The sequence below is a fragment of the Phalangium opilio genome, unplaced genomic scaffold, assembly GCF_054372755.1.
Source record: "Phalangium opilio isolate 3A_F unplaced genomic scaffold, DU_Popi_V2 ptg000041l_1, whole genome shotgun sequence".
In the NCBI taxonomy this organism is placed as follows: Eukaryota; Metazoa; Arthropoda; class Arachnida; order Opiliones; family Phalangiidae; genus Phalangium; species Phalangium opilio.
The window spans coordinates 116807-143994 of record NW_028324165.1 but is presented as its reverse complement, the minus strand read 5'-3'; the positions used below and the strand labels follow the sequence as shown (position 1 = coordinate 143994).

Genomic DNA, 27188 nt, shown 5'->3' with positions numbered 1-27188 from the left:
AAGCTGAAAATGAGGCTGAATTTTCCAACGTTTAACTCAATAAACAATAAAGAAAATATTAAAAAAATCTATGAAGCAGAGTAAGCACAATTAAGAGCCATCTGGTGACAAATCGTTTGATTAGATATCTTAATAATCCCTAATCCTTTGTCAAAATCGAACAAACGTAGTTTCGCTGAAAGTAAATCATCTTACACTTGTTTAGCGCCGATTATATTAAAATTCTAATCTGATTATAAATAGTAACTGTAATAATTGAGGCGTTCACGCTTTATTGATTTTGCCATTATAATATTTAAAGCCTTTCTCCGTGCCAGTTCAGCTCATTAACGAGCAAACCAATCAGATTATCTTTAGTTATATCCCAGCATGCTCTGTCGATCATCAAAAGACTGTTGGGAAATTCGAAATATTTACTATTTTGGGCCGATGCCTTAATCTTTTCGATTGGCATCAGCAGTAGCTTCGAAATAAAATCAGATTCGCCAACATGGGTCTAGTAGAGTTCATTCTTGTAAGTTAAGCCATAAAATTGTTCGAAGCAGTTCATTGCATTGCCGTATAATCTACATTCATTAAGGATTCCAAAAACTGGCTTGCCCAACTTCATACCATCACCACTGACTAATAAGGCTTTTAAAATTTGCCGTAAAACTTCTCGGGGCTTTGGTTCTAGCTCATCAGCGTTTGGACTTTGGTTCAATGAACTTTGCACCCAGCAAGTGACTTGTGGGAGACTTTCAGTATTTCATTAAAAATAAAATCAACACACCACGCTGCTTGCGGTTCCTGGCCTCAGTAGGGAGTCCTTCCGAGCTATACAAATAAATTGTGATAAATAGTCCGTGGAAACAATAAAATGAATACACCTTTTTTCTCTCGTAATACCTTTCATTTTGAGATTGAGGTTGTTGCTGTTCCGCAACTGGTAGGGATAATGCTTGGCTATCTGGCTCTGAATCATAATCAACTGGTTCAACTTTCACTGATACATCGTTAGCCTTTTGAATTGCTCCATTTTTCTCCTAATTTTTTAGACAATTAACAATGATCAAAGAACATTGCTAATATCTAACCTCATAGGTTACCTTCAGATCTTTGACTTTGTTTTTCAATTCTTCTCTGACCTTAATGAGCAGGTCAATTTTCTCTCGTTGCTCATTAATAGTTAATTCATTTTCCATTCGCGATTTTCTCACGTTTGAAATTAACACGTCAAACTGAAAAATTCAAATAAGATTCCATTACTACTGCAGATTTCCCTGGGACCTTCAGGCAGAATGAATTTTAAAGAGACGAGCAAGAAAGATGAGAAACCAATGACGTCAAAGAACATTAATGGTCCTCATTTTTAATGAATCTTTAAACAAGGGACCTTTATCCTCTAAACCTTCAGCCAATCAGAGGGGAATTTATCATTGGTCATTTAAAAAAGTTCGTTGTTCATGAGTCATTGAGAGGCTGCAGGAAATGTTATTTTTAATCATGTATCTCATAAACCCTTCATAAGGAACGGAAAAACTGGGTGCTTTCACTCAAGCAAGGCGAAATGGCCCCTAGGTTCGTTTTTTTGCCATTAGCTGCGCTACCAGCACAGATTTCCTCATAATGCGGGAAATATTTTATCAATTATTACCTTGTTCCTCAGTTTCTTCATTTTGTCATCTTTGCTTAAGTAACAATATTCCTTATCCATTTCCTAAATCAATTTTGCAATTTTAAACTTCATAGTAGAACGAGGAATAGTTCAAAAATATCGCAAATACCTCTCCGAGAACAACTCTTTGAGAATTGACCAAATTCATATAGGCTTTGCGTAAAGACAGTTTGTGTCGACACATTTCTTCCCTAAAATTAAACTTTGAATGAAGACATGTTTCGAAACATGGAACAGAACAAGCAAATTAAGGAATGGAGAAAAATGTTAATATTTTAAACTACTAAGAGTTTACAGTGTTGCCAGGACCTTTGTGAGACAAAGTTGCTCAAGGCTGAAATGCTTGATTAGTGGGAGAGTGTAGTTACAAAATCCGATTCAATTGATGCATATTAAAACTGATCATATCTCGATCTGCATTGTGTCCGACACGAAAATTGAAAAGTTTTCGTGATTTCTGTTCAATTTAGCTGTTTTGGGCATTTGATTTGTCTTAAAAACGAGGACTACTGCGCCGCTATTGGTTTAGAGGGATTGGTTTAATCCTCACAGGTTGAGAGACGTAAGGGTAAGGTGGGGCATAGTGCGCTCTATCACGAGCTTATCAGGTTCGAATTAGCAGAAGCTACTAAACCAATGGCGGCGTAGTAGCCCTAATTTTTATGATTAATTAAATGCTAATTATTTTGTAATAAGACATATTTTTTTATTTTTTCTTTTGTATTAAGGTAAAATGTTGTTTTCTGACCTTTTCCTTCAAAAATGAATAGTTAAATACCAATTATGTGAAAATGTATCAAATTGGTTCATTTTATACTTGCCAAATATTTCTAAATCTTGAGTTAATTGAAAAAAGACTGTCACTATTTGGGGCGCCTAATTCTAACTGCAAATTAAGGGGTCTACCTTTATACGCATGAAATGGCTTCCAGTTCTCAGAATCAAAGAGTAAATTACAAATGGCGAAAAAATTTAAATGAATTCCGAAATAACATAATTATTTTGTAATAAGAGATTATTTTTTTTAATAAATTTCCGTTTTATATTTAGAAAAAGGCCCTCGAAAAGGCCGTTCTTATAAGGCATAATGTTATGTTAACCGGCCATTTCCTTTAAATATGAGAGGCTAGCCCATCTGGAACAGGTAGAGGATTTTGAGCCATAGCCATGTAGTTTCGTAAAATTATGTGGTCCCGAGTTAATGTTTGAATATCGCTAGCCGGAAGACACAATAACCTCTGGCAAGTTATTCCACGCAATGATTACCCCATCAAAACATAAATATTTAGCCGCGTCATTTCAAGAATAGGGAAGGTGTATCCTATGGATGGCTGTTCCATGTGTTATAATTGTTGACGCTGTATTTAAAAAATATGTTTGGTCTTTCATAGCATCCATCCTACTACTAAACCAAATTAAATTAATCATTCAAGACTCCGCAAGTCCTATAACGTCTGAGGAATCTTTTCCTTGTTATTTGTTCTTCTTGGCGAACGAGTTTCTTATTTCTTTTACTAAAAGTTTCTGTAGTAATTTTAGTTTACCACTTGACGGTCCATAAGAAGAATGCCTAGCAGACGTAAAAGTTTGCAAAACCTCGGACTTGGAGGCGGTAATATTTTAGTACTGGAGTGGTATTAAGATAAGAAAAGAATGCGTGTAGCTCGTCTGCGGGGTGGGAAATAAGGATTTTTTAAACGGGACATTAGGCCAGCGATCCCCCTGACCTTGACGTGCCCTGGTCATTGGTCATGGACCAGTTTATTTTTCCAGATCAGGGGGGGGTCGCTGGCCCAGTGTCCAGTTCTAAAAATATCCTTATTTCCCACCCTGCAGATGCATAACCCAACATCCCATGGCCAACTTAGATAATCTTTTTTAGGCGGTACAAGGCCTGCCAGCTTCACCCGAGCCCCATGTTAAACAAGTTGGGAAAACCAAAATATTACCTCTCCGTGTCGAGAAGATTATATAAACAAAATTATCCAATGAAAACACTTTTGCCCTCATCCTTTATATATATAGGAGGCAATGAATGAAATATATCACAATGCACGGGCCTTGATAGATACAGGAGGCAATGAAGGAAATATATTGCATGCACGGGCCTTGGTAGATATAGGAGGCAATGAAGGAAATATATCGCATGAACGGGCCTTGGTAGATATAGGAGGCAATGAAGGAAATATATCGCATGCACGGGCCTTGGTTGATACAGGAGGCAGTGATAATCTCTCTTTGTACGAGAGGTTTATCTTTAATATTTAAATAAATATAATTATTTTTAATTATTTTAATCTTCAATAATTAACATTAATAATAGTTAAATCGTTTAAAATAAAGTTATACCTATTATCTTCTCAAACTTTGCTAATATTGACGTTTAAAGTGAAGGGTACCCCTCTTCCCGCTTTCTTCAAATTTTGGGGTATATATACGATTCGATTCCATTATAATAGTAAGGAAAAAGCGCAATTGCGAAAACCTTTGGTGGCCGATCCCACCTTAGGGAGGCTAGACGTTTCTCGTAACCCTAGCTGATCGCCGCGTATATCCTAAAACCAAACGATGATAATGGAGTAGAAGCCAATGATACAGATTGGTGTCTATGTGGAATAGACGGCAGACCAGTGGATGGTGGTGTTAGAAGCCAGTGTAAGTGCAGACTGGTGTCAATGTGGGATTGACAAAGAACAGAAGATGATGGTGTTGGAAGCCAGATAAGTACCAGACTGGTGTTCATGTGGGATGGACAAAGATCAGAAGATGGTGGTGTGAGAACTCAAGTAGAGGAGCCATTTCCGTGACTGTGAAAGCAGTTCGGAAATGGCGAACACGTTTGCTCCGATATGCAAACTGCGAACGCGGTCACGTGGGTGTAACAACGGACAGACAGACAGACACACACACACACACAGACAGACAGACACGGCCGTTACAGAACCTCTCCTGGACTACGTCACACGGAGAGGTAAAAACGACTAGCAAAATCGCCCCTAGTTCCGACTTTCGCCGTTGAGTGCGCTACCAACCCAGTAGAGCTATATCAGTTGAAGGGGGAAACTTCACAGTTGGACCTGCCAATAAACGGAGCTGGGTTTCACCCTCCCTCCGTGCGGGCCACTGAAGAACTCTATGCTAAATTTCCCGCACAATATGACGCCTAGGCGGGGACTAGCGAAACCCCGCCTCAAAATCTCTCCTTTACCCCCCCCCCCGAATTGAAATAGCTCTATAAGAAAATTCGGAAGTGGTCTCGTCTTTGAAGCATTTTTAATATATTTACCCATTTTTTTCGTGGCCAAATTTTAATTTATATTTTGAGACCTATTTCATAATTTTCCGTCCGTTACTTGGCGAATAATCAACATTCAAGGTAATGTTAATCCATCTATTAAATCATGTGACTTTGTATTTTCCACTTTTCTTTGTTCTTACCATAATTGTTGTTAAATCGTCAGTTTCATTAGAACTTAATGCGATGAAACTAATACTGAAGTTAAAAGGTCTGGTTTAATAATTACACAAAAACGAAGTTCATAAGGGTTGTGAATCACGAAAAAGGAGGATAAGAACAGTTGCATGAACATTTGTAGGAAGTCCCACCATGTGGAGGCTAGACAGTTCCTGCAATCTTAGGTCTAACGATTATAATGGAGTTCAAGGCAATCATTTGAAGGATTTCTCTCTAAGTGGATTAGTCGGAGACCAGTTGATAATGAATAGCCCAATGCTTGAACATTTAGTACATGTCCCGCCATTTGGAGGCTATACGTTACTCGTTACATCTCGTACCTGTGTTGGCGGAGTAAGACGACAATGCGACAGATTCGGTTTATGTGGAATGGACGAGAGACTAGGCAGATGATGGAATAGTGGCCACTAAAAGAGTGGATCGGTACTCGAGTAAAATAGTTAACATAGTGAAATACAATTTCCCCAATTACGAGAAAAAGCGTACTCAGTTCAGAAATGGGGAATACGTTTACCTCCATGTGCAACCCGCGAACGCGCTCTATTGTTACAAAGAACAGAAAGACAGACACAGAAATGTTCCAGACAGTACCTCTCAATAGCATAACGTTCCTATAACAAAGAGGAGAGAGAGAGAGACGGAGAGATAATCAGTATAGGCAGCCGTGATCCATGCGTGTTGAAAACGGGGGTAAATCTACGGACGGTACGTCGCGGCGCTGAGCGCAGCTTTATCGCGCATAGTTGACATAGGGGATGACAGAGACAAGACAAGGAGGTCCATCCGCCCACGCGGAAAGGATATGAGTCCTGAAACTGAACTTTTAGAAAGCTGTTTTAACTACCCCCTTATTTTGCCATTTTTTAGCGCATTTTATAAAGCCTGTTTCTATCACCTCTCTGTCCTCTTTGCCTATAATAGAGGTAAAAATATAGTGTTAAGAATGTTTACCGGCGAAAAAACATTATCCACAAACCTTAGGTCAAATGGTCGATAAATGTTTCCCTCAAAATGTTTAACAAATGTTCGTGGAATTAATTGCAAGCAAAAGAAAGGAAAATACAAGTTACAAGTATTTATTCGCTCTCGATTGCCCCCTCCCCATTTGCGCAATTGGCAATTCTCTAGCCTTGCAACCACAACAAGATAATGAGGCGTCTCTGTATTTTTTTTATTTTAGCATTAACAATTACGGCCCATTCATTACAGAAAAGGATGAAAGATAAAGTTTTTGTTCAACAATATTTAAAATGTTCATGTTACGATTAAAAAGAAATTTTACATTGTCTAGCAGCCTTCAAATCCATCTAGTTATTCATGTGACTTCTACGTTTATGTTCTGTCAAAGAACTCTTCCACGTACTTGCATAGTCACATTGATCACATTTGAAGGGTTTTTCGCCACTGTGAATGCGTTGATGTTTGATCAAATTAACCTTTTGCGTGGATCCATAGTCACATTGATCACATTTGAAGGGTTTTTCACCACTGTGAATGCGTTGATGCGCGACTAAATTAATCTTCACTGTGCTGGCATAGTCACATTGATCACATTTGAAGGGTTTTTCACCACTGTGAATGCGTTGATGCGCGACTAAATTAATCTTCACTGTGCTGGCATAGTCACATTGATCACATTAGAAGGGTTTTTCACCACTATGAATGCGTTGATGTGCGATCAAACTAATCTTCTGCGTACATTTATAGTTACACTCTTCACATTTGAAGGGTTTTTCACCACTATGAATGCGTTGATGTGCGATCAAATTATACTTCTTCGTGCATCCATAGTTACACATATCACATTTGAAGGGTTTTTCACCACTGTGAATGCGATGATGTTCGATCAATTTACTCTTACGCGTGCACCCATATTCACACTGATCACATTTGAAGCGTTTTTTACCCTTCTTAATGTGACGTTGTGGATCCCTTTTATATTCAACAGAATATGTGATCCGAGTTGCACGATTCTTCCTGAATTTCCCTACAGAAATTTATAAATGAAATATAAAAACGACACATACATCATTTACAACATAATATCAAAAACACAGTAACATTCAAGCGCACTTCTTAAAAAATGCAATGCTAAGGCCTCTACGAAAACTCAATTGTTAAAGAAAAGAAACAGTGCTGATCAAGGCGTTAGCCGATGAGTAAACGACCTCATCAACCAAAAGGGAATGAACGAACATCAACTGAAATGCAGGAGAAACCTTGGCGCGAAAATAGAAAGGTTGTATTGATGCTGGGTGAACACAAGTTACCAATTTATTTCGTTCTTGCACCCCCTCTCTCTTTTGTCACGTCTAGTTTTCACTTTGTTTCTCTGCCAGGCAAATGGCACCCCCGAGGTCTGATTAGTGTTATATTTTCCACATATGTGAAATAAAGTACAATTGACACATACTTAAAAATAACTAATGTGGATATCCCTTCGATAGATAAAATTTATTGATACAAAAATCTGCGTAACCAGAAACAATATCTCATTTTATCCAGCTACAAATAAACTTCGTATGTTTGGTGGTCGAAATAAGTACAAGCATAAGAAAATGATATATAGCTCCCTATAAGTATGAAAGTCTCCATTTAAGCCTTGTAAACAGCATTTCATCCATTGAAATTTTGAAAAAGTTTCTAAAGCCACCCGTTAAGAACTTTTGGCGTTAAAAGAGCTGAAATATTTGTTTAGAAAATTTTCAAATTTTATATTGTAATCGTTAAATGTCTTGAAGTTATTAGTATGATAATTATAACTGAATATGTGCATGCCAGAATTATATTAAATTAATAGATGGCGCGAATTTTGACTACCAAGGCTAGCCCCTACACTGGTACGGGGTAAGTATGAAAATGTACACATTTCATACTTATAGAGAGCTATATTTTATTTTCTTATGGTACCAGCGATAACAAAAGGAGTGAAGACCCTTGCGAAAGAGGACATTTTAAAGGTTCTGATACATAATAATCTAGCTTTATTGCGCGTCCATAACATTCAATGGGTCACGATTTCAATGCATAGAGGGGTGGTGGCTAGCTCCTATGCCACAGCTTACCGACAGCGCCCAATACTAAGTATTACCATTAACCTCAGCAAGTTTTTGGTGGGAAGGAGAAACCGGGTTACACCGCGCAGGAAAAAGTGGGGAGAAAACTTTCACAATTCTATGCAGAAGGGTTTGTACCCAGGTTTTCCACCCCGTGCCACAGTCCGGGATCAAACCCGGGACTCTCTTAGTGCGAGACGAAAGTGCTAACCACTTCACCACCCCACGCACCTAGAATTACTACCTAATGGCTTGATGCCACTGTTATTGGGTATTTACAAACCAAAACGATGGAAAAGAAGTTTAAAGATAAAATTAGGTCCAAAAGCTGAACACTATTTTATCGGTAGAGAGTTCACTAGTTTTTCCAAAAAAATACATTCGGATACTTTTACTGATTTGAACATTTTTGAAATCGTCCTTTGTTTTAGCGGGAATTTAATCAGTTCATTAAATAAATTGATTAATTATGGATAAGGACAACCTCTTTGATAAAAGCGAAGGCGAAAAGACAGAAGGGACTAGGGACAGGCCAGTGTTATTTAACATTTTCATATATTAACGCCCCAGGCGAATTTAACCCATTAAATAATTTTTGGCAATTGTTGAAATAACAATTTAGTGCTGGAACGTAAAATGTTTATCTCGTACCTAAGAAATTGTTTTGCATAATTGTTTCGAATAAGCTACAGCGAGGATGACAAAACAAGTTGGAAAAACCAAAATATTAACTCTCCGAGTCAAGAGGTCTACTACTACAAACTTATTTACCTAGATATGGAATTGTTTCTCTTTTTTTGAAGTAAAAATTTACGAATTATTGAAGCAGTATTCCAAGCATGGATGGTGGTGTTTAGAAGCTAGTAAGTCCTTGTGGGATGGACAAATGACCAGAGGATGATGGTGATAGACAGATACAATTTTCCAAATTTCCGGGAACTGTAAATGCGGTCCGGAAATTGAGAACACATTTGCTCCGATTTGCCAAAAGCGAACGCGGACCCCTGGGGTGTAACAACAAACAGACACACACACAGACACGTCGAAATTGGAACCTCTCCGTGACATACATCACTCGGAGAGGTAAAAAAACTCGGGTACATTTAAGGCCGTTGACAACCATATCTTCTATATCTATATAAATCAAAGTCCTGACTGACTGATAATCAACGCCCAGCCCAAACCGCTTGCCCTAGAAGGCTGAACATTTGCAGGAACTTTAATAAGTAGGAGCGTACTCAGAAATATTTTTCCAATCTGCCGCCAGCTTAATAAATGGCGCCCAGAAATATAAAAAATCTTCTCTATGCAACAAAGTCAGAGCGTTTCAACCGATTTCACAAATATTTTGTACACTGGTTTCCTTTAGGCTATAGACGGGCTAAATGGTCTTTTGGGGACCGTTCATAAACTACGTCACACGCTTATGGGGGGGAGGGGGTTTGTAAGTTTGTGACGGTCCGTGACGAGGGGGGAGGGAGGGGTCCTTCGATGCGTGACGTCACATTTAAAATTAATTTTATTACGAAGTCAGTAAGAGGTCGATTGACCTTTTTGTTATAGAAGAAAAACACAACGTTTCAAAGTCCACCGTGAGAACGACCTCTACAATAATTTAACAAAATTCTTATTCCATCATCCTTTAAATAGTAGAAACTGTAAGCTATGATCACATACTCGTACGTGTAGCCAATTTAAACATCGCATTTAAAATAAAGTGACCCGTTCACTGCAGAACTAGCTACACGTACGCATAAGGACTGCTAAATGTAGTGTCAGCTTAAACTCTCAAATGTCATTGTTTATTCGCCACTAGCATTAGCAAGGATGAATCGAATCCACCATCCGATTTGCATGGTTTCGTTTCTTTCGCACATTTTTAAAATCTGAATCCCAAGCTCGATTAGCCTAAGGTTTTCAAGTGACAATGTAGAAAAGTATTTAGTGTGCCCCTTTAACTAAGCTTTATGGAAATATTTTGGAAGGTTATAAAAAAGCACATCCAGACAATAAAGTTCTAAAGCTCAATCAGAGGCAAACGATATTTGTAAAAGCTTAAAATGGAAATGAACTTTGACTTTCAAGTCGATCAAAAATTTCTGAGTGGAAAGAAGAAAGAAGCTCTTTTTAAATTAATCAAATTAAGTGGTAAATTAAGACATACCATAGTCCGTTGGGGGGGGGGTTAAAGAAATGTGACGTGGTTTTCAGGGGAGGGGTCTTAGAAAACGTGACGAAGCGTGATCTGGGGGGACGGGGGGGTCAGAAAATGCCATTTTTTGCGTGACGTAGTTTATGGACGGTCCCTTGGGCTCGATTTGTTGTCATCTCTATAAATGGCGGCCAGAAATTTTAAAACAATTCTTTATGGAATAATGTAAGCATGAAAAGTAATAAAAATGTCCCGACGAGCTGACGGGCAACGCCGAGTCCTTCGCTCTTAGGGTGCTTCAAAAAAGTTAGTCATCAGTAAAATCTAACCGTTCTTTATATCATTTTCATGCAAGTTCATATTACACGCGAGCGACGCCCCGGGTAAAAGCTAGTTCTGAATTAAAGTGGAGGAAAGATGGAAAGTAGAGCTCGTCGAACGATATTTTCGGATAAAAATCCAAGATGGAAACTTTTGACGACACACCTAAAATCCTCGAGATATTTCCCAATTTTTTTATACGGGTTCTGCACGAACCCTGGAATAGGGATCTGCCTGCTTTTACCAGGAGTATTAAATAGGTTTTTTCAGTTTTTGACCTAGATAGCAGCAACACCAATAGCGTATTCAACTTAGCGCTCAAGGGCGCTAGATCTGCTCGCGCTCGGATTTCTGTTTTCCATTTACCAAGCTCTAGACCCAAGATCCCATCGGTGCTAATCTGTACAGAATAGATAGCTCGCTAAATTTGTATCGACGATTACGACGGAAAAAGACAATTGTTAACGCAGCTCAAGAAATGAAGCGCATTTCATGTCGTCTAGAGCAAATCAAGAGCGATCTCAGAGCAGTTATGTGGAAAACGCCATTAGACTATACATCGAGAAGGCGGAAATGATTGATAGGCATATTTCCCCCATTGGGGGTAGGGATGTGAAACCCCACCCTAGGCACTCAGACTATTAAAGTGTAAAATGACTTACCAATTTCCGAACAAGATGATTCGGAATTCTTTGGAGCGATTTCTTGAAATGTCTCCGAGTTGGACACCGAACTATTATTTCCGACTTCAATCGGAACTTCGGGTAAATTGATTTCCATAGAGACCGAGGTCAATTCTGACAGTTCATTTGGGCTACGTTTTGGTTTAGGAACACACTCTGGCACACTCATTGGATCAACACGCTTCAGTTTTGGCAAACACAGTACCATACTTCGATTTTGTCTATCTGTTTTCTTCGCACCTGTCAAGGTTATTCTGGATTGGTTATCATCGAGATCGTTTTCTACGGCTAATTCTAGTGAACCACATTCGACATTTGCGCCAAGAGAAAGATCCAAGTGTTTTTCAACTTCAACATTCAATTCAGGAACACGAAATTCCTTCGATCGAGTTGTTCTTTCGTCAGTTTCTCCCTCTGTTGCAACGCTTTGTGATTTACGATAAGAATCGATAATTGTGTTATTGTTCTCAAGAGGTTCTCGTGACGAATCACTTTCCGTCGTTGTGTCGAGAGGCGTTTTCAAATGGTTTTCGACCTCGAGCTTCGGCGAAGGCACACAAAGTGGCGAATTCTCACTGCATATCAATTTAGGGACACACACATTCGTAATTCGCGTTATAAACCCAATATTTTTAGACTTTTTTGGGATAATTTCAGTTTCGTTGTTTGCATTGCCAGCCTCCGTAACATATTGAGGCTCAGAATCAGGCGATTCTTGACTAATATCTTCTCTACCCAGGATGCCTTGGACATTGACAGCTTCGACACTGTGCATCAAAATTGGAAGAGATAACTCGTGGCCATTAATCCCCGAATCATTTTCAACGGGTTCAGATTTCACTAATTCATCGTTAGCTAATTGATCCATTCCACTTTTCTCCTATTTTTCAAACAATCAACTCTTAACCTTTGGAGTAACTCTTTCCTATCGACCATGAAAATGAAGAATGTTCCATACCATCAAATCTTTAATTCTCCTTTCCAACTCTTTATTGACCCTATTGAGCCTTTCAATTTCGTCTATTTGCTTATTTATCGTCAATGATGTTTTCACTCTCTCTTTTCCCAGGTTTGAAATTAAAACATTACGCTAAACAAAATAAGATTTCATTTTAACAGTAAATATTCTTTGGACTTTCATTGGCTGAACGTATTTTAAAGGGGCAAGCAAGAAATAACAAAGGTCCTAGCTGGGTTTCTTTGTTGCTAAAGAGGGATGTGTTACCAATCCCCTTAGATCAGAGCCAATCCTGATTGGTATTTTCACAAATAAACCTAATTATTCACCCACCCACAGAGTTTGGTTCTACTTTAAGGGACATAAGATTCGACAACTCATTCTGTACATTTAAAATGAGCTATGATACCAAAGGGGTCTCATATTTTTGTGCTTAATTTCACCCTAGTTGAAAATACCTCGGCTTCCAGTTCCCTGACTCGATCATCCCTGGCTTTAACTTCATTGATAAGATCATCTTTGCTCAAGTGATCATAATTACAATCTTCCTCAGTCTTCATTTCCTAAAAACAAAGTTTCCCTGATTTTATTTTTGCCTTAAACAGCCAATATTGCAATAATTTCTCAAATACCTCTTTAATCGCCACCCTTTGAAGATTTACTAAACTCATTTCGGAATTTTGTGCCGAGAATTTGTGAAATTGTAAATCTTCCCTAAAATGAAATAATTTTTCAAACAGAAGAAAACGAACATATAACAAGAAAGGTTTCCCAATACATTGTAGCTTTCGCTATCAAAGCTTAGAAAAACATGCTTAGCTAGTTCAAAAGATTGTGACAATTGACACTGCAACTTTCTTCAAGATTAGGGAATTCCTCAAACCCATTTTTTGAATACAACCAGCTTCTTATAAATTTTTTATTCTGCTAGTATTTGCCTTATTTTTGAAATAGCAAGAAAGATCTTTTTCTTTTCAAGACATAATAGTTTCGATAGGCTTGGATCCGTAACATGCCTTATTGATAGACAAGTTGCATTATATTCATCACTTAGCAGCTTAAACGTTCGACCATAACACGACAATCCTTCACAAAATCCATCATACTTCGTAGAGTTTCCCTGTTTAGATAACATACGTAACATTTTAATTATAATAAAAAACATGGCCGTAAACAAAGATTCAGCGTTTTCCCCTCAGTTCAATATAGATTCTTACATGAGCGGCTAAATGTGCGCCTGTTTTTGTTATTATCAAGTTTTATCAACTGAATAAATTTCCCCTTTTCCAAAATTTTACTAAATAGAATATGTGTTTGTACCCCTAATTATTGGTACCTTTCCAAGTTATGGCTAATTAGCTTTTTTATTGCCACCTTTTCCAAAAAATTGCTATTTTTAGTTTCTTTCTACCCTAAAAAGAGGCGCACTTTTAGCCATTCGTTAATTTACTTGTTGAAATCTTTTGAAAATTTGAGAAAGAACCCTAAACATAGTTTTCCAGCACAAAATGAACATCTATAATCTATTATGTGGATTCGGCACAAAAGTTAATTAAGAATATAGTAATTTTAAATACCTTTGCAAGTAGACAATTCCGAACACTCGATGAATACTTTAAACGACATGTCACGTTTTATCGCGGTTTTGAAGCAGACGGCTTCGTTTGGTCACAACCGACTCGATCACGCTTTTGGATGCACGCTCTATACAGCTATTTCAGTGGGGGAAATATTTCGTCTGCTACGAAAATTTTTCTCTATGGGCAAATAGCATTGGTGACGTAGCCATTACCCCCTCTGAAATAGCTCTACAGATGCCCGTCCAAAGAATGTTTTTCCTATGTAAAAGCGCGTACCAGGAGTCCAGGACAGACTGTTGCTAAGGTTGCTTTTAAAGTTTGCACGTTATTAGAGTTGGCCGTGGCTCTCCTTTTTAAAAGGCGGGAAATTCCCCTAGCGCTACCGGCGATTCGAATTCCGGGGCGGGGCCCTGGTGGGTTAGAAAAGGCGGTAAATTCCATAACTGCAACTGTTGTAGCCTAGGGCGAAGCGCAAGTCGGTGGCAGTGAAAGTGTGAAACAAACACGAAGTAACCCGCACTTTGAGAGTCCGAGTCTCCGACACTCGCGGCTTGGACTTGGTTACCGTTCATTTAACATGCGGGTTAAAGTCTCCTACACCGATGGCTCGGTGTCAGGGAAGTTTTTTAAGATCAATTCCCAAGATTTTTCTAAAACGCAAACGGTTGAAACTTTCAGGAACACTGTATCGCGTACTATAGATGTTCCTATAAATAGGTTTGATATTATCTTCCGGGGAAAGGTGGTAAGTTGCGCTCTTTTTGTTATTGTTCCGCTAATTCATCTACCTTTATTTTTATCAAGAAGTGATATCTAGTTTAATAGGGAGAAGGTATAAGATGATTAAGTATTCGCGCGCCATAGTCCCATTCCCCCTTTCAAAATACAAGGGGGACGTAAAAGGAGGCCGGGCTATTTCGCCTCTCCTCAGTCGGAAAATACGTAATTTTCGTCATTCGCGTCGCGCTGACGTTAGTTTTCAAGAACCAATGAGATGCTGGTTGTAGTTTAGAGGCGGGGATTAATTCCGGACCTACGTTTGGACTGGAGATAAAGCTGGAAATGTGGCGAATTTATACCTTCTCCCTAATAAACTAGATATCACTTCTTGTTTTTATTAATTAAATTAATACGAATCAAACAAGCTCACGGATAAGCACACCGATGAACGTGGTACCATCGAAGACGCCTTTCTCTATCATTATGGGGTTGAAGAATGCCATACTTTACAAGTTTTCGTAAAGGTTAATCTCGATGCCGATGCCAAAGATGAAAAGAAAAATAGCGGCTCTAGTTCTGTAAATGGGACTGAGAATGAAGCAGCCACTAACGACATTGTACGTAACGTTACAACTTTTTACATTTTGGGCGGTAATGGAACCAACCACGTATCATAACTGAAATTTAACCATACTTAGTTCATGAAGGGGCAATATGTAACAACATTGCATTTAGACAAGTTGCAGTTGCCAAAATTAATAGAGTAATATCGGTTACGGGGAGGGTGACATTAAACTCCGCCCATTCACCATTTTGGAGGCAGAATTTAACATGAGCTCTATAGCCACCTGAAGGTGACTCCATCTGTTGGCTTGTTAATTTCATTGGCAGAAAAACCAATGACGTCTCACCCCCCTCAGCAAATATAACTTTTATTAAGTATTTTCTAGCAGCGCCCCAATTCTTGACTTAACATTATTTGTTGTAATACATAGTTTACAGGCGTAGAGGATTCGTACCATTAACACCAGGAGAACAAGCGACTTAGAGTGTAAAATCGTCTGCTATTTTACACTCCAGTTCCCAGGTCTCCTTGTGCTAATGGTATGAATCCTCCACGCCTGTAAACTATGTATTAGTAGGGTTTAATGTTAGGAATACCATTTCTAAGATTTTGTCGCGTTTCTCACATAGATGGCATCAAGTACGCTGGGGGAAATTGCGTGGTTCTTCGGTCCAAAAGCTGTTAAACTAATTGATTGGACCAGTTTTTAAAAAAGTGGAGGTTACTGGTCCTGGGGGACCCAGTTTATTAATTGCAAATCTGTAGCCTTTAGGAAAACTAGGGGGGGAACTAGATCAAAATTTTTGATCCCAAGAACTAGTTTAAATAATATTCTTAATTCCCAGACTGGCATCAATTCTTAAAGATACCATTATAGAGTAGATTGTAAGCAGCGCCACCTTTTAGAGAACTTTATATTATTTGTTGTTGTAAATAGTCACGGGTTTAAAGCAAAGCGCGGGCCACGTGGTTCCCCTACAACAAGTTGACTTTCCTTGTCGCGTTTCAGTACATTTTGCGCTCAAAGACGGCATCAAGTCTTTAACACATCTTTTTTTATTTTTTTTGCTTTGAAGGAAGAGATTAGTAACTCGCCAACTCTTGAACCGGCAAGCAGTCAATACTTAAACCTTGGGGAGCTGGTTGATGCCAAAAACTTCCAGGAGGAGTTTAAAGGGGCTTGGCTGGAGGCCAAAATTATCGGGATTTTTCAAAAAGCCGAGGAACCCTCTCAGCCTTCAACCTCAAACAATACAGGAGACTCACTAATTTACTCCGTTGAGTTTGAACTGGAGTGAGTATATTCAGAAGCTATAGGAAGCTGCCAGAGAGGTGTGGCTTAAAATGGCTCCTCCCCTTTCCACCGTCAAAATGGCGTCAAACTTCTCAGAGTGAAAGGCTAGTGGGGGGGGGGGAAGGCTCCTGATTGGCAAAGTGAGGGTCTGACGCTTAGTAGGGGAGATTTGCACCCCTTTGCCTACTCCCTATTCATGGCCATTTCTCGAAATTATTGCCAACCGCCTTTTTGGGGTTTGGTTTGATTTTGTTTCTTGCAAAACCAAGGCTGATCTCCCGTTAAGAAGTATTCGCCCAAGAGCTCGACGAAAGGTGCCATTTGACAAAGTGACGCCTGGATCCAAGATTATGGTGAATTATAACGATGATGCTCCAACTAAAATTGGACATTATTACGATATGATCGTCGACCGTAAAAGCGCAAGGAGGCAGAAATATGTCGTTGGAAGCGTCTTGCTTGGGTATTTTATTTTTTCTCGTTTATCATAATTATTGGCAGGTTTGCTTTAATCAGCGAACACCCAATTTCTTGTCAACCCCTGTTTCCCCGATATTTTCTCTAAAATTCCTAGTTTCATATTTTAAACCAATTGCGCGTTTAAGCTGAACTTCAAAGGCTCAATATGAATTTTGTAATTATAGCTAAGAGTTAATTAGCACCTGCTGATTGAGCTAATTAATTTAGTCCACCGTTAACGCACGCCCTAGAGTAAAAGAGGATGTTAAAGTTTTTAATTTCACTTATTTCTCATCTTAATCGCTTCTGAAACTCCTAAAATTAATGGTTTGATCCTTTCATTCTCGACAAAGTCCCATAAAATCCTATCTTTCCTTGAAAGAAAAAAAAAACTATTTTTTTCTATGAAATTTTTGAGAGTCAAATCAAAAGAAAAGTGGATTCAAGGACTTAACAATACTTAATTTATGTTAAGACTCGAAAAAAGATTTAAAAACGTTTCAGTTCCTTCAATCGTATTTTTATTTCCCAACAGAGTTGACGACACTCCGCTACAGGACTGTAAAGTTCATCTAGTGGATGAAATGTATATTATAGAAGAAAATGTCCTCTTGGCAGATAGAGACGCCGCTTTGAATGAACTGATGCTTAACGGCTCTAGTCTAAAAAGTACAATTTGTTTGTTTGTCAGCCAATTTTAGTACATCGCTTAAATTGTTCACTTTATCCTTCCTTCCTATAGGACTTAAAAAACCCGAGTGTGATAATTTCGATGATAATCCGGATGTTAAGTGCCGCGAATGTTCGTGTTCAGTGTGTGGTGGTAAAGAAGCACCTGACCAACAAATCCAGTGCAATCGCTGTTTGAAATTCTTTCACCTCTGGTGTTTGAATCCGAAACTGGATTCGGTACCAGAGGACGATTATTACTGCCGAGATTTGCAAAATTGTCAGACCCGGACAAAAAACAAAAAACAAAAAAAATTCGAGAGTGTTCATCGGATCATCCACTAAAAATTGGGGCAAAGGCATGGCTTGCGCCGGAAGAACTAAAGTATGCGCGATTGTGCCAATGGATCATTTTGGAGCCATACCGGGAATAGTAGTAGGAATGTCCTGGCAGTACAGGAATCTAGCCGCTGGATCTGGCGTTCATCGCCTACCAGTTGCTGGGATACACGGACGGGAAAAGGACGGCGCCTTTTCGATAGTGCTCTCTGGCGGCTATGAAGACGATCTTGTTAGTATTCGTAGAGTCCTGATTTTCGATGTACGCTCGATCTATCTTGGAAAAAAGTGATGCTAAGATCTGGCTTGTCGAAAAAAATGGGACGCCTGATGGAGTCGCTTAATTCCAGTGAGAGGGGAAAATGGGTTTCTGACTTTAGAATTAAAAAGGTCGTTTCATGATGTGTTGCCTCAAATGCAACGCCTAGTCCTAAAATGGTGTTGATGGATCATAACGTATTTAGATTGCTCTCAAAATAATGGCCCATTTTTCAAGTGCAGCGTAGATCGAAAATCCGTGTAGAAATTTCAAGCGAAGCTTAATTGTATTGCGCTTCTAATGCATTGTTCTCTAAAGATAGAGCTCGGCAATATCTATCCATTATCCACGCTATTTTATCTATATCCATGCATAGTCGAAAATTATCCACAGAACTTACGTGTTAAATCGTATTATAATCCACAACATAGTTCATAAATAATCGGTTGTCCACCACTTTGTGGATAATGGATAGAAAATGCCGAGCGCTATCTAAAGATGGATTTTCAAAAGCGTCACGTGTGTTGAGGGCAAAAATCTAGCGAGTGCGAGGAAATTTTAAAAATGATCGTGAAAATTCAAATAAATTTATCCTGCCCGGTCGATTTTATCCTCAGCAAGAACCAGCGCTTTCGTCTCGCAGCAAGAGGTGCCGGGTTCGAGCCCGGACTGTGGCACCGGGTAAAAATCTGGGTACAAATGATATCCTTCTGCGTAGAGTTTGCAAGGTCTTCTCTCCCCGCTTATTAAAAGGAGTTTTGCTCCGCGGTGTAACCCGGTTTCTCCTTTCCATCAAAACTTGCCGAGGTTAACGGTAATAGTTAGTATACTGGGCGCTGTAGGTTAGCTGTGGCATAGGGGCTAGCCACCACCCCTCTATGCAATGTAAACAAGCCACAGGCTTAGTGTGTAAATCCCTTCATAGAGAAAGCCTAGATTATTATTATTATTAAAACCCACCTTTAGCGTAGTGAGTGTTGCTGCAATGGTCACAAAAGGGCTACTGGTGATTTAAGTCGCACATATCTCGCTCATGCAGTCCTTTCTACGGGATATCACTTCCTCTCGTGAATAAAATACTCGGCTTGAACTTCATTTATGTGGTTGTTGTTGCGTGTGGGAAACGCCTATTTGATAGAAGCGCAACATTTTTGGCCCACATTATCACGGAACGATAGCAATGAACGGATTCGTTTCTTTTTAGGATGAAGGAGAAACATTCTACTACACCGGAAGTGGAGGCAGGGACCTCGGTGGGAATAAGAGAACGGCGGAACAATCTTGCGATCAAGTTCTAACTGATAAAAACCAGTAATAATTATTTCTTCTTATGGCCTTTTCAGACGATACAACTTTTTGACTTGTTAAGACGAGTCAACCTGAGTTAACTAGTTCGGGCTTATGAACAAGTTGAATCACCAAATTTAAAATTGATCATTGACCCATCTAGTTGAGTCGGAAGTTTTTTCGTTTGAAAAAGCTTTTAAAGCAACAGGCGGCTCCATTATCGCCCCGAGCATTCTGGCTAGCCTTCTGGACACAAATTTTATCTAGCCAAAGGCAGGAACCAATCGGAACTTATGCACTAGGTCCCATTGGTTCCTTCCTTTGGCTTAACTAGCCTTTAGAAAGCTTAAACACTGTGTAGTAGAAAAGCCATCTTTAAGGGGAACCATTAGGATAGCATTTTTCGACAATTATAAGGTTTTGAGCTACCTAAAAGAAAATGTGGAAACTGAGCCTCATTTAAGTTTTGTTATTTGAAAATCGAGACTAGTTAGAAAGAGGAAAGAAAATTACGCATAAAGGCTAATGATGTCATAATGGTGGCACCATCCGGTTTAAAGATCATTATTTCGCGCTGTCGTTTGCATCGAAAAAACCCTGGAGCATTGCAATTATTGCTACTTTATTGATGTTATAACTAGGGATGCACCGATATGGGTACAGCCGATTAATCGGCCGGCCGATATATCGGAAATTCGTAGCCGATATATCGGCCGATATTATCGGCCCATAAAAAAATAATATTTTTCCCTGAATATCGTTTTCAAGAGTAGAATCAACAGTTTTTTAGGACCATTTACGTTTTTACTTTGTTTTATTAGAGACATGTGTCACATCTATGTCGTTCAATGTGGTACCGCTACATATTTTAGCCTTAAACCCCTTCCTTAAAAAATGGTGTGGTCTAAGTTAAATCCTTCCTTGGTGTTTAGTAAAAATGCAGCTCCTTTCTTTGTTCAACAAGAAGTAGCGTTATAAGCAAAATTATGGACCACAAGTCAAAAATTCAAAGTGTACATTAGTGACACCAAACGCATTAGGGAGCGTCAGTGTCCACTTCGATTGTTTGTGGCAGGTATGGGAAACTAGGGAAATTACTTTCTCATAGTCGTGAACAACGGGATAAAACATAGATTGTGGAAAATCTTGCATTTTTAAACGGAAATGTTAAATTATGGGAATGAATTTGTGTGATGTACTTCAATTAGTATTCATTGAGTACCTTATAACTTGTTAAGTTTTTTCTGAAAATATCGGTTCACATGAAGCCGATATTGGCCGATACCGATATGAAAAAGACAGGCCGATATATCGGCCGATATATCGGTAAGCGATATATCGGTGCATCCCTAGTTATAACAGTGTGGTTATAATCAAGATGTCCCCCCAAAATCTATAATTTTAAGCACATTTTTCTAGTAGCAACGTCATCATAACGTAGTCTAAGTGAGCAAATAAGATAATTTAAAATATTCGTGACGTGTGGGAGGGAGGGGATCTATACTGGGCTATGAGTCGGAATGAAGTAAATACTAACCGTTCTCCATTCCTACTTTTGAAATTACATCTATTCCTGATGAAATGTATTTTTATATTATATCTTGAGAAACTAATTCCAAATTTAATGACAGATTTACACGCTATTAGCACTTTGTGGTTAACATTAGTTGATAGTCGCGATCATTTAAATAACCATAAAATATTTAATTTACCTTTCAGGAGCGTTAGCCAAAAGTTGCGCAGCGCCGTTTAATGATAAGGAGGGAGCCGAAGCCAAAGACTGGCGGAGCGGGAATCCCATTAGGGTTTTAAGAGGTTTCAAAGGTTTTAAACACTCCAAGTATTGTCCTGAAAAAGGTTATCGATACGATGGAATCTATAAGGTGAAGAAATAACATAAAACTGATATTTTATGAACCTATTTAGTGTTCAGGTGTAGCTAACTGAAGTTAAAATTGTAGGTCGTCAAATACTGGCCCCAGAAAGGCCGGTCCGGATTTGAAGTTTGGCGTTACCTTCTACAAAGGGACGATCCAACACCAGCCCCATGGACTGAAGAAGGAAAAAAAAAGAATTCAAGATCTCGGAATAGAAATGCAGGTAAATTAATTTGGAAGCAACGAAATACTTTGGTCGACCATCCTTACTAATTTTTTAGAAAAGAGTTTAATTAATATTTCGTCTGTAGATGTTAAATTAATCTGAATCGTCAGAAACCAACGAAGAAAGCAAGGATAAACTTTCTAGTAAGAAACGGAAAAGGAAGAGATCTCCTCAAGACTCTGTTGCTCCCGAACCAAAGAAAAACAAACCGGTTCCTTACGTTATACCCGAAAGAGTAGCGGCCCTGATGTCAAAGGATAGCGTGAATAAAAGGATTTGGGAAGAGTGCAGTTCGTTTTACGAGAAAGGCGAATTAGTAAGTTTATATTTTATTACAATTTGATCACTCATTGCCTCCCATTTAAGCATGGGCGAATACCACTGTTTACTATCGAGACGAATATCGAATACCCAAAAATTGTCTTATCGAATACCGAGACGAATAATGATTTTTTAATGGAATATCGAATAATTAGGCTTAACGAAAATATAGTCTTATCGAATACTCGTCGAATATTAGGCCTATTATTCGCTAATACTTGGCGAATATCAGTACTAAAGGAGGTTGTTAGTAGCCATTTTTTACAAAATATTTATTCGAAAATGACTATGCTTTTAGTGAAAGTACATTTTTAGGGGTTAATATTTGACTACACACCTTGGTACAAAGATGTACCAAGGCCCTTTGCGAAATTGGTTGTCGAATATTTATCGAATAGTAAAAATGGGTTCAAACAAATACCGAGACAGTTATTCGTCTCGATATTCGATCGAATTATTCGTCATAGACGATCACGAGTATTCGCCCACCCTTAGTGAGAAAATAGCTTTCCCCAATCAACTCTTAGTATCTTTAGAATTGTCTCTCTAGGGAGTGGTAAAATGCTGAAATTCCACGCTAAGCCAATTAGGCACATTCCCTCAGTAGGAGGAGCTATCTTATAATCTTAAGCCACACCCCTGAACTCTTCATTTAAGGCCACCCGGTTTATCCTTTCCATCAAAACTAGCTGAGGTTAGTGACAATGCCAAAAATATATAGATATAAAAAGAAAACTTACACATTGTTGTTTAAACTTGTTCGCGCTGGTGTAATATGAGGAATCGCCCCTTTTTCCTAAAAATTAATTAACCTTTGGATCGCCAACATCGTGTACTATACTTTCTATAAACTCATGACGTCAAGAAGCTATTCCCTGATTGGCTAGTTTCCTCGCGAAGAAGAAATGGACTTGCCCAACAAAATTAGACTAGTTCAAAGAAAAATAAACTCTTCGAGTAGAGTTACTAGCTTTGCCCAGTACTCGCGAGTACCCGCGAATTTCTAGGGGGAAAACAAGTTGCAGTCCAAGTCTGAGTACCAGCCCAGGCCTAATAATGACCAATCTCTATCCCCCCACCCGTTAAAAGAATTATAATTTACCTTCACGCTTATAGGCTTGCCAGCGAATTGTTTTTGCGAAATTAATATTATTTATTGTTATCATTTCAGAAATTCATTGAAAAAGTGATAGAACAATTTCAGTGCACTATTTGTGGCATTTTAATGAATAGAGATCCCGTGAGTTTAAAGTGTAGCCACACTTTCTGTTTTAATTGTATAAAAAAGCAACTAAAATCAAAACAATTCGAGTGTTCCCTTTGTAGGACTGTAATTCCGAACGATTTCCGCCCTAGTCCTAACTTAATACTAAGAGAAATTTTAAATAGTTTATTTCCTTGAGAAAGGACGAAAAAAATGATGTTGTGTTTTAAATTGTCTTTAAATTAAAGTTTAATTAAGTTTATTTTGATGCATTTACGTCTCGTAGCATATGGCTCTACTGTGGCACTGAATTGAAACTTGTTTGCACTCCATTAAAACTACTTGACGGAAATATTGCAATTGTAAAAGGCAAACGTTTTCACACGAAAAACCGTTGACGTTTCTGTCGGTATTTTCCATTGAGAAATTTTATTGCAGTGACAACGAAAGTTCCTTAAAAAATGGGGACTAGGCAATTCGAGCTTAGTTCCACCTCCAGCGCCATTATGGGATGTTATTTTACAGAATAAAAGATATTTAAGCCCCTCCTCCTGGTAAAAATTTAGCACTAGTGGAAGGTAGCGTGACGTTGCATGTCGTATTGGTGCCAAGTCCCTGTTGCCTTAAATGTATCCCTGTCTCCTTTACTACTGCTCCATAGTGGCAAGCTATATTTCCGTGGAGTAGTTTAAATGGAGTAAAACGTAAGTTTAATTAAATTGCCTTAAACACAAGTGTACAGTCTACATACAAGGAGGGATTTCTCACCGATTTGTCGAAATTTTTGGGAACTGACAGGAGGGAGGGGAGGCCGCCATCTTTTTTGTGCCAGGGAGAGTAGTGACGGTCCGCTGACAGCTTGTATAAACTTCGCCAAGGTTTAGCGTTTAACAAACAATACAAAACACAAAGTTCCAGGTGAAATGAAACACACTTGCGATATACTTAAAGGAATAGATAAGCCTACTTTTTTTTTCTCCTTGATATATTTGTAAGTAGCGTAAGTGCTAAGATCCGGGTTTTATTTTTTAATTACGATTCCAGCTTTTCAATTAAATACCATTAATTAACTTATACGGGCGCCGCCATTGACTCCTGTAATGAAGCTTCTCTGTATGTTGTGTGACGTGTTAGTCCAAACGATGATTGGCTCATAGACTCCGCCAGTAAGATAGCTCGTTTTACACGTAGTCTGCTGCTAGAAACGTTCCCTTAAATTTCGTTTTCTTTATCGTCTCACTCTTTTTAAAGTTATATTATTGGCCAACAGAGGGTGAGCAAAAGCCAATAAGATTTTAGACTAGGAAATTTGCGCAATTTTTGAAAATACAGGAAGGCACCTCACAGTATGGCCTAACGCGAAGGGGCCAGTGTATTACGTGCTCATATCTTCCTTAATATTGTGGATAAATACATGGTTCCAATTTTAAATATACATATTTTTATATGATCTTTCCAATAACAAATGAAAAATTCTAGGGTGAACCATTCCTTTAATATATTTTTGAATTGATTACTCACGAATGTATTTTTTTGGGATTATATTTTATCTGCCTAACCTAACCAACGCTGGTTTCTGACTAATTAGACCATGGGGACTCGGGAATGTGAAAAAAATAGTAAAACAAATTCTATAGCACATTCCTCCCCGCAAATTGGTCAAATTGTTTTTTTAAAGTTCAAAATTGCATATATTTACCGCCATTGTGGGTTAAGACTAAAGTAGAGAAAAAAGCGAACGTGCCTAAGAGTGCCTAAATGGTCAAAAATCACTAAAAACCTAGTTTCCTCACAGACGTTTTAACCAAGGAGACCAACGGGAAGTAAAATACAGTTAATTGTAATGAAAAGTGATTTATATTTTATCAATTTGACCTTTTTTACCATTGAAAACAAGTAATTGTTCAAAATTAAACGATATACATTGACGGCCAAATGACCTCGCAATTCTATACTTTAGTCGGATTAGCCCTACTTAACTCTCACCAAAATCTGTATTGTCCCGGACTGATGGTTTTAGTTAATCGAATATAAACCAGCAGTATCAATCAAAAACATCCCTTTTAAGTTTCGAAATTTATTTTTTCCACAATATTTTACTGAAATCGCCCTTAGGGACCCGCGTACTTGGGGTAAATTAGCGAAAGAAGGCGCTGATGCTGCGTAAAAAAATGCGTACTTTAGTTGGCCTGGCAACTCTGAGTCTGTTTCACTAATTAAGAATAAATTAATTCAAATAACCGATTCATATCGGCTAATCATGATGGGAAACGTCGTATTCAACATCTAGAATAGTTATTCAACGTCTTTTTAGAGATTTCGCGACCTTGGGCACCCTCATAAAGATCGGTTTTCCACTTTGAACGCTTTCATTTTAATTATCAAGGTCTCCTAACGCGAAACGAATTTCAAAATAATTGTAATGAATCTAATTAATAAGTTAAACTTGGATTTCTATCCTTTGGCAACCTCAAAAACAACGAAAACCAAAATTTCCTCACGCGTATTCTTTTACTTATCCACATACACTGTCAAAAGTTCATAGATTAAAACAAAAAAAGTATACTTCATTCAATGGAGCTTTAATCTAACCGGGGCCATCTTGTTTAATCTCATCAGTCGTACCTGCTGGGCCAACTCCCGTAATCACGCGTAAAAATTGCATTTGCAGTTATATATTTCTAAGACGCTCAAAAATTGTTAATGAAAGAAATTTAGTTTATTTTCAGGGTCTGAACGTAACATATACAAACTTTATCATAACATTTCATGCTGTTTTAATGTGTTTTTATGTGTTTTATGCTGTCCTATAGTGGTTTATGCTATTTTATTGTTTTACGCTGTTTTATTATTTTTTATGCTGTTTTAATGTGTTTTCATGCTGTTTTTTATTATCCTGGTTTACTGTATTTTTATGCTGATTTATTGTGTTTTTACGATGTTTTATTATGTTTTTATGCTGTTTTATTGTGTTTTATGCTGGCTTATTTTATTTTTATGCTCATTTATTATGTTTTATTGAGTTTTCATGCTGTTTTATTGTGTTTTCATGCTGTTTTATTGTGTTTTTATGCTGTTTTATTGTTTTTATGCTGTTTTATTGTGTTTTTATGCTGTTTTATTGTGTTTTTATGCTGATTTATTATGTTCTATTGTGTTTTTATGCTGTTTTATTGTTTTTTTCATGCTGTTTTAGTTTTTTATGCTGTTTTCATTTCAGTGGTTTTGCGCGACCACTGGCCCAAAAAATTGAACTGTAAAATATTACATTAAGGTTGCGTCAGGCCTAATTAGTCAGGTTATTGTCATAGACTTGCGCACAAAATGATGTCATAGACTTACGCACAAACAGATGTCATAAACTTGTGCAAAAAGAGATGTTATATACCTGTACACAAAAAGATTCCATGGACCTCTGCACAAAAACATTCCATACCCCTATGCTCAAAAATATGCTCAAGAATATCTCGTACACCAGTGCACAAAAATACTGCATATCCATTTGCACAAAAATATCCCGTATCCATTTGCAGAAAAATGTTCTTTAGACCTGTGCACAAACAGATGCAGTGGCCTTTGCAAAGACAGATTCCTTAGACCTCTGCACAAACTTATTCAGTAGGCTTGTGCACAAAAATATTCCGTAGACCTGTGCAGAAAAATATTCCGTAGACCTGTGCACAAACAGATACCGTGGACATGTGCACAAACAGATACCGTAGACATGTGCACAAACAGATACCGTAGACATGTGCACAAACAAATACCGTAGACATGTGCACAAACAGATTCCGGATACTTGGACACAAACGGAAGTCACAGGGTTGTGCACAAACAGATGTCATAGTCTTGCACAAAAAATACATCATAGACTTGCGCAATAAGAGATGTCAAGGATATGTGCACATCAGATTCCACGGACTAGTGCACAAACAGAAGTCTTAGACTTGTTTACAAACAGAAGTCATAGACATGTTTCCATAAAGATTCCATACCCATTTGCACAAAACAATTTCATACCCATTTGCACGAAACGATTCCATACCCATTTGCACAAAACGATTCCATAGACCTGTGCCCAAAGAG

At 38.2% G+C, this 27188-nt stretch overlaps 2 protein-coding genes, 1 long non-coding RNA gene and 1 pseudogene across 4 annotated transcripts; 2 read left to right on the top strand and 2 right to left on the bottom strand.

Moving 5' to 3' along the window:
• Positions 1-249: 249 nt before the first annotated feature.
• On the bottom strand, positions 250-3568 carry stnA (stoned A). Its single transcript, XM_089834774.1, has 5 exons — positions 1767-3568; positions 1637-1699; positions 1089-1220; positions 889-1025; positions 250-816 (listed from the first exon to the last, which is right to left on the bottom strand). Exons 1-5 carry the CDS (start codon positions 1839-1841, stop codon positions 741-743), a joined length of 483 nt encoding a protein of 160 aa, XP_089690900.1. The 5' UTR covers positions 1842-3568; the 3' UTR covers positions 250-740.
• A 3058-nt stretch (positions 3569-6626) lies between these two features.
• On the bottom strand, positions 6627-12993 carry LOC149679134 (uncharacterized). The gene is made up of 4 exons (XM_089834772.1): positions 12935-12993; positions 12303-12865; positions 11324-12224; positions 6627-7119 (listed from the first exon to the last, which is right to left on the bottom strand). Exons 2-4 carry the CDS (start codon positions 12303-12305, stop codon positions 6770-6772), a joined length of 1254 nt encoding a protein of 417 aa, XP_089690898.1. The 5' UTR covers positions 12306-12865; positions 12935-12993; the 3' UTR covers positions 6627-6769.
• A 1466-nt stretch (positions 12994-14459) lies between these two features.
• Positions 14460-21568, top strand: LOC149679133 (E3 ubiquitin-protein ligase UHRF1-like; annotated as a pseudogene). Its single transcript, XR_016365902.1, has 10 exons — positions 14460-14627; positions 15028-15219; positions 16244-16461; positions 16558-16565; positions 16624-16924; positions 17456-17589; positions 17663-18160; positions 19392-19498; positions 21194-21357; positions 21436-21568. The product of XR_016365902.1 is annotated as an E3 ubiquitin-protein ligase UHRF1-like (transcript).
• Positions 21569-21670: 102 nt separating this feature from the next.
• LOC149679132 (uncharacterized) lies at positions 21671-23364 on the top strand. Its single transcript, XR_016365672.1, has 2 exons — positions 21671-21893; positions 23070-23364. It is a non-coding gene; the product is annotated as an uncharacterized LOC149679132 (long non-coding RNA).
• Positions 23365-27188: the final 3824 nt, after the last annotated feature.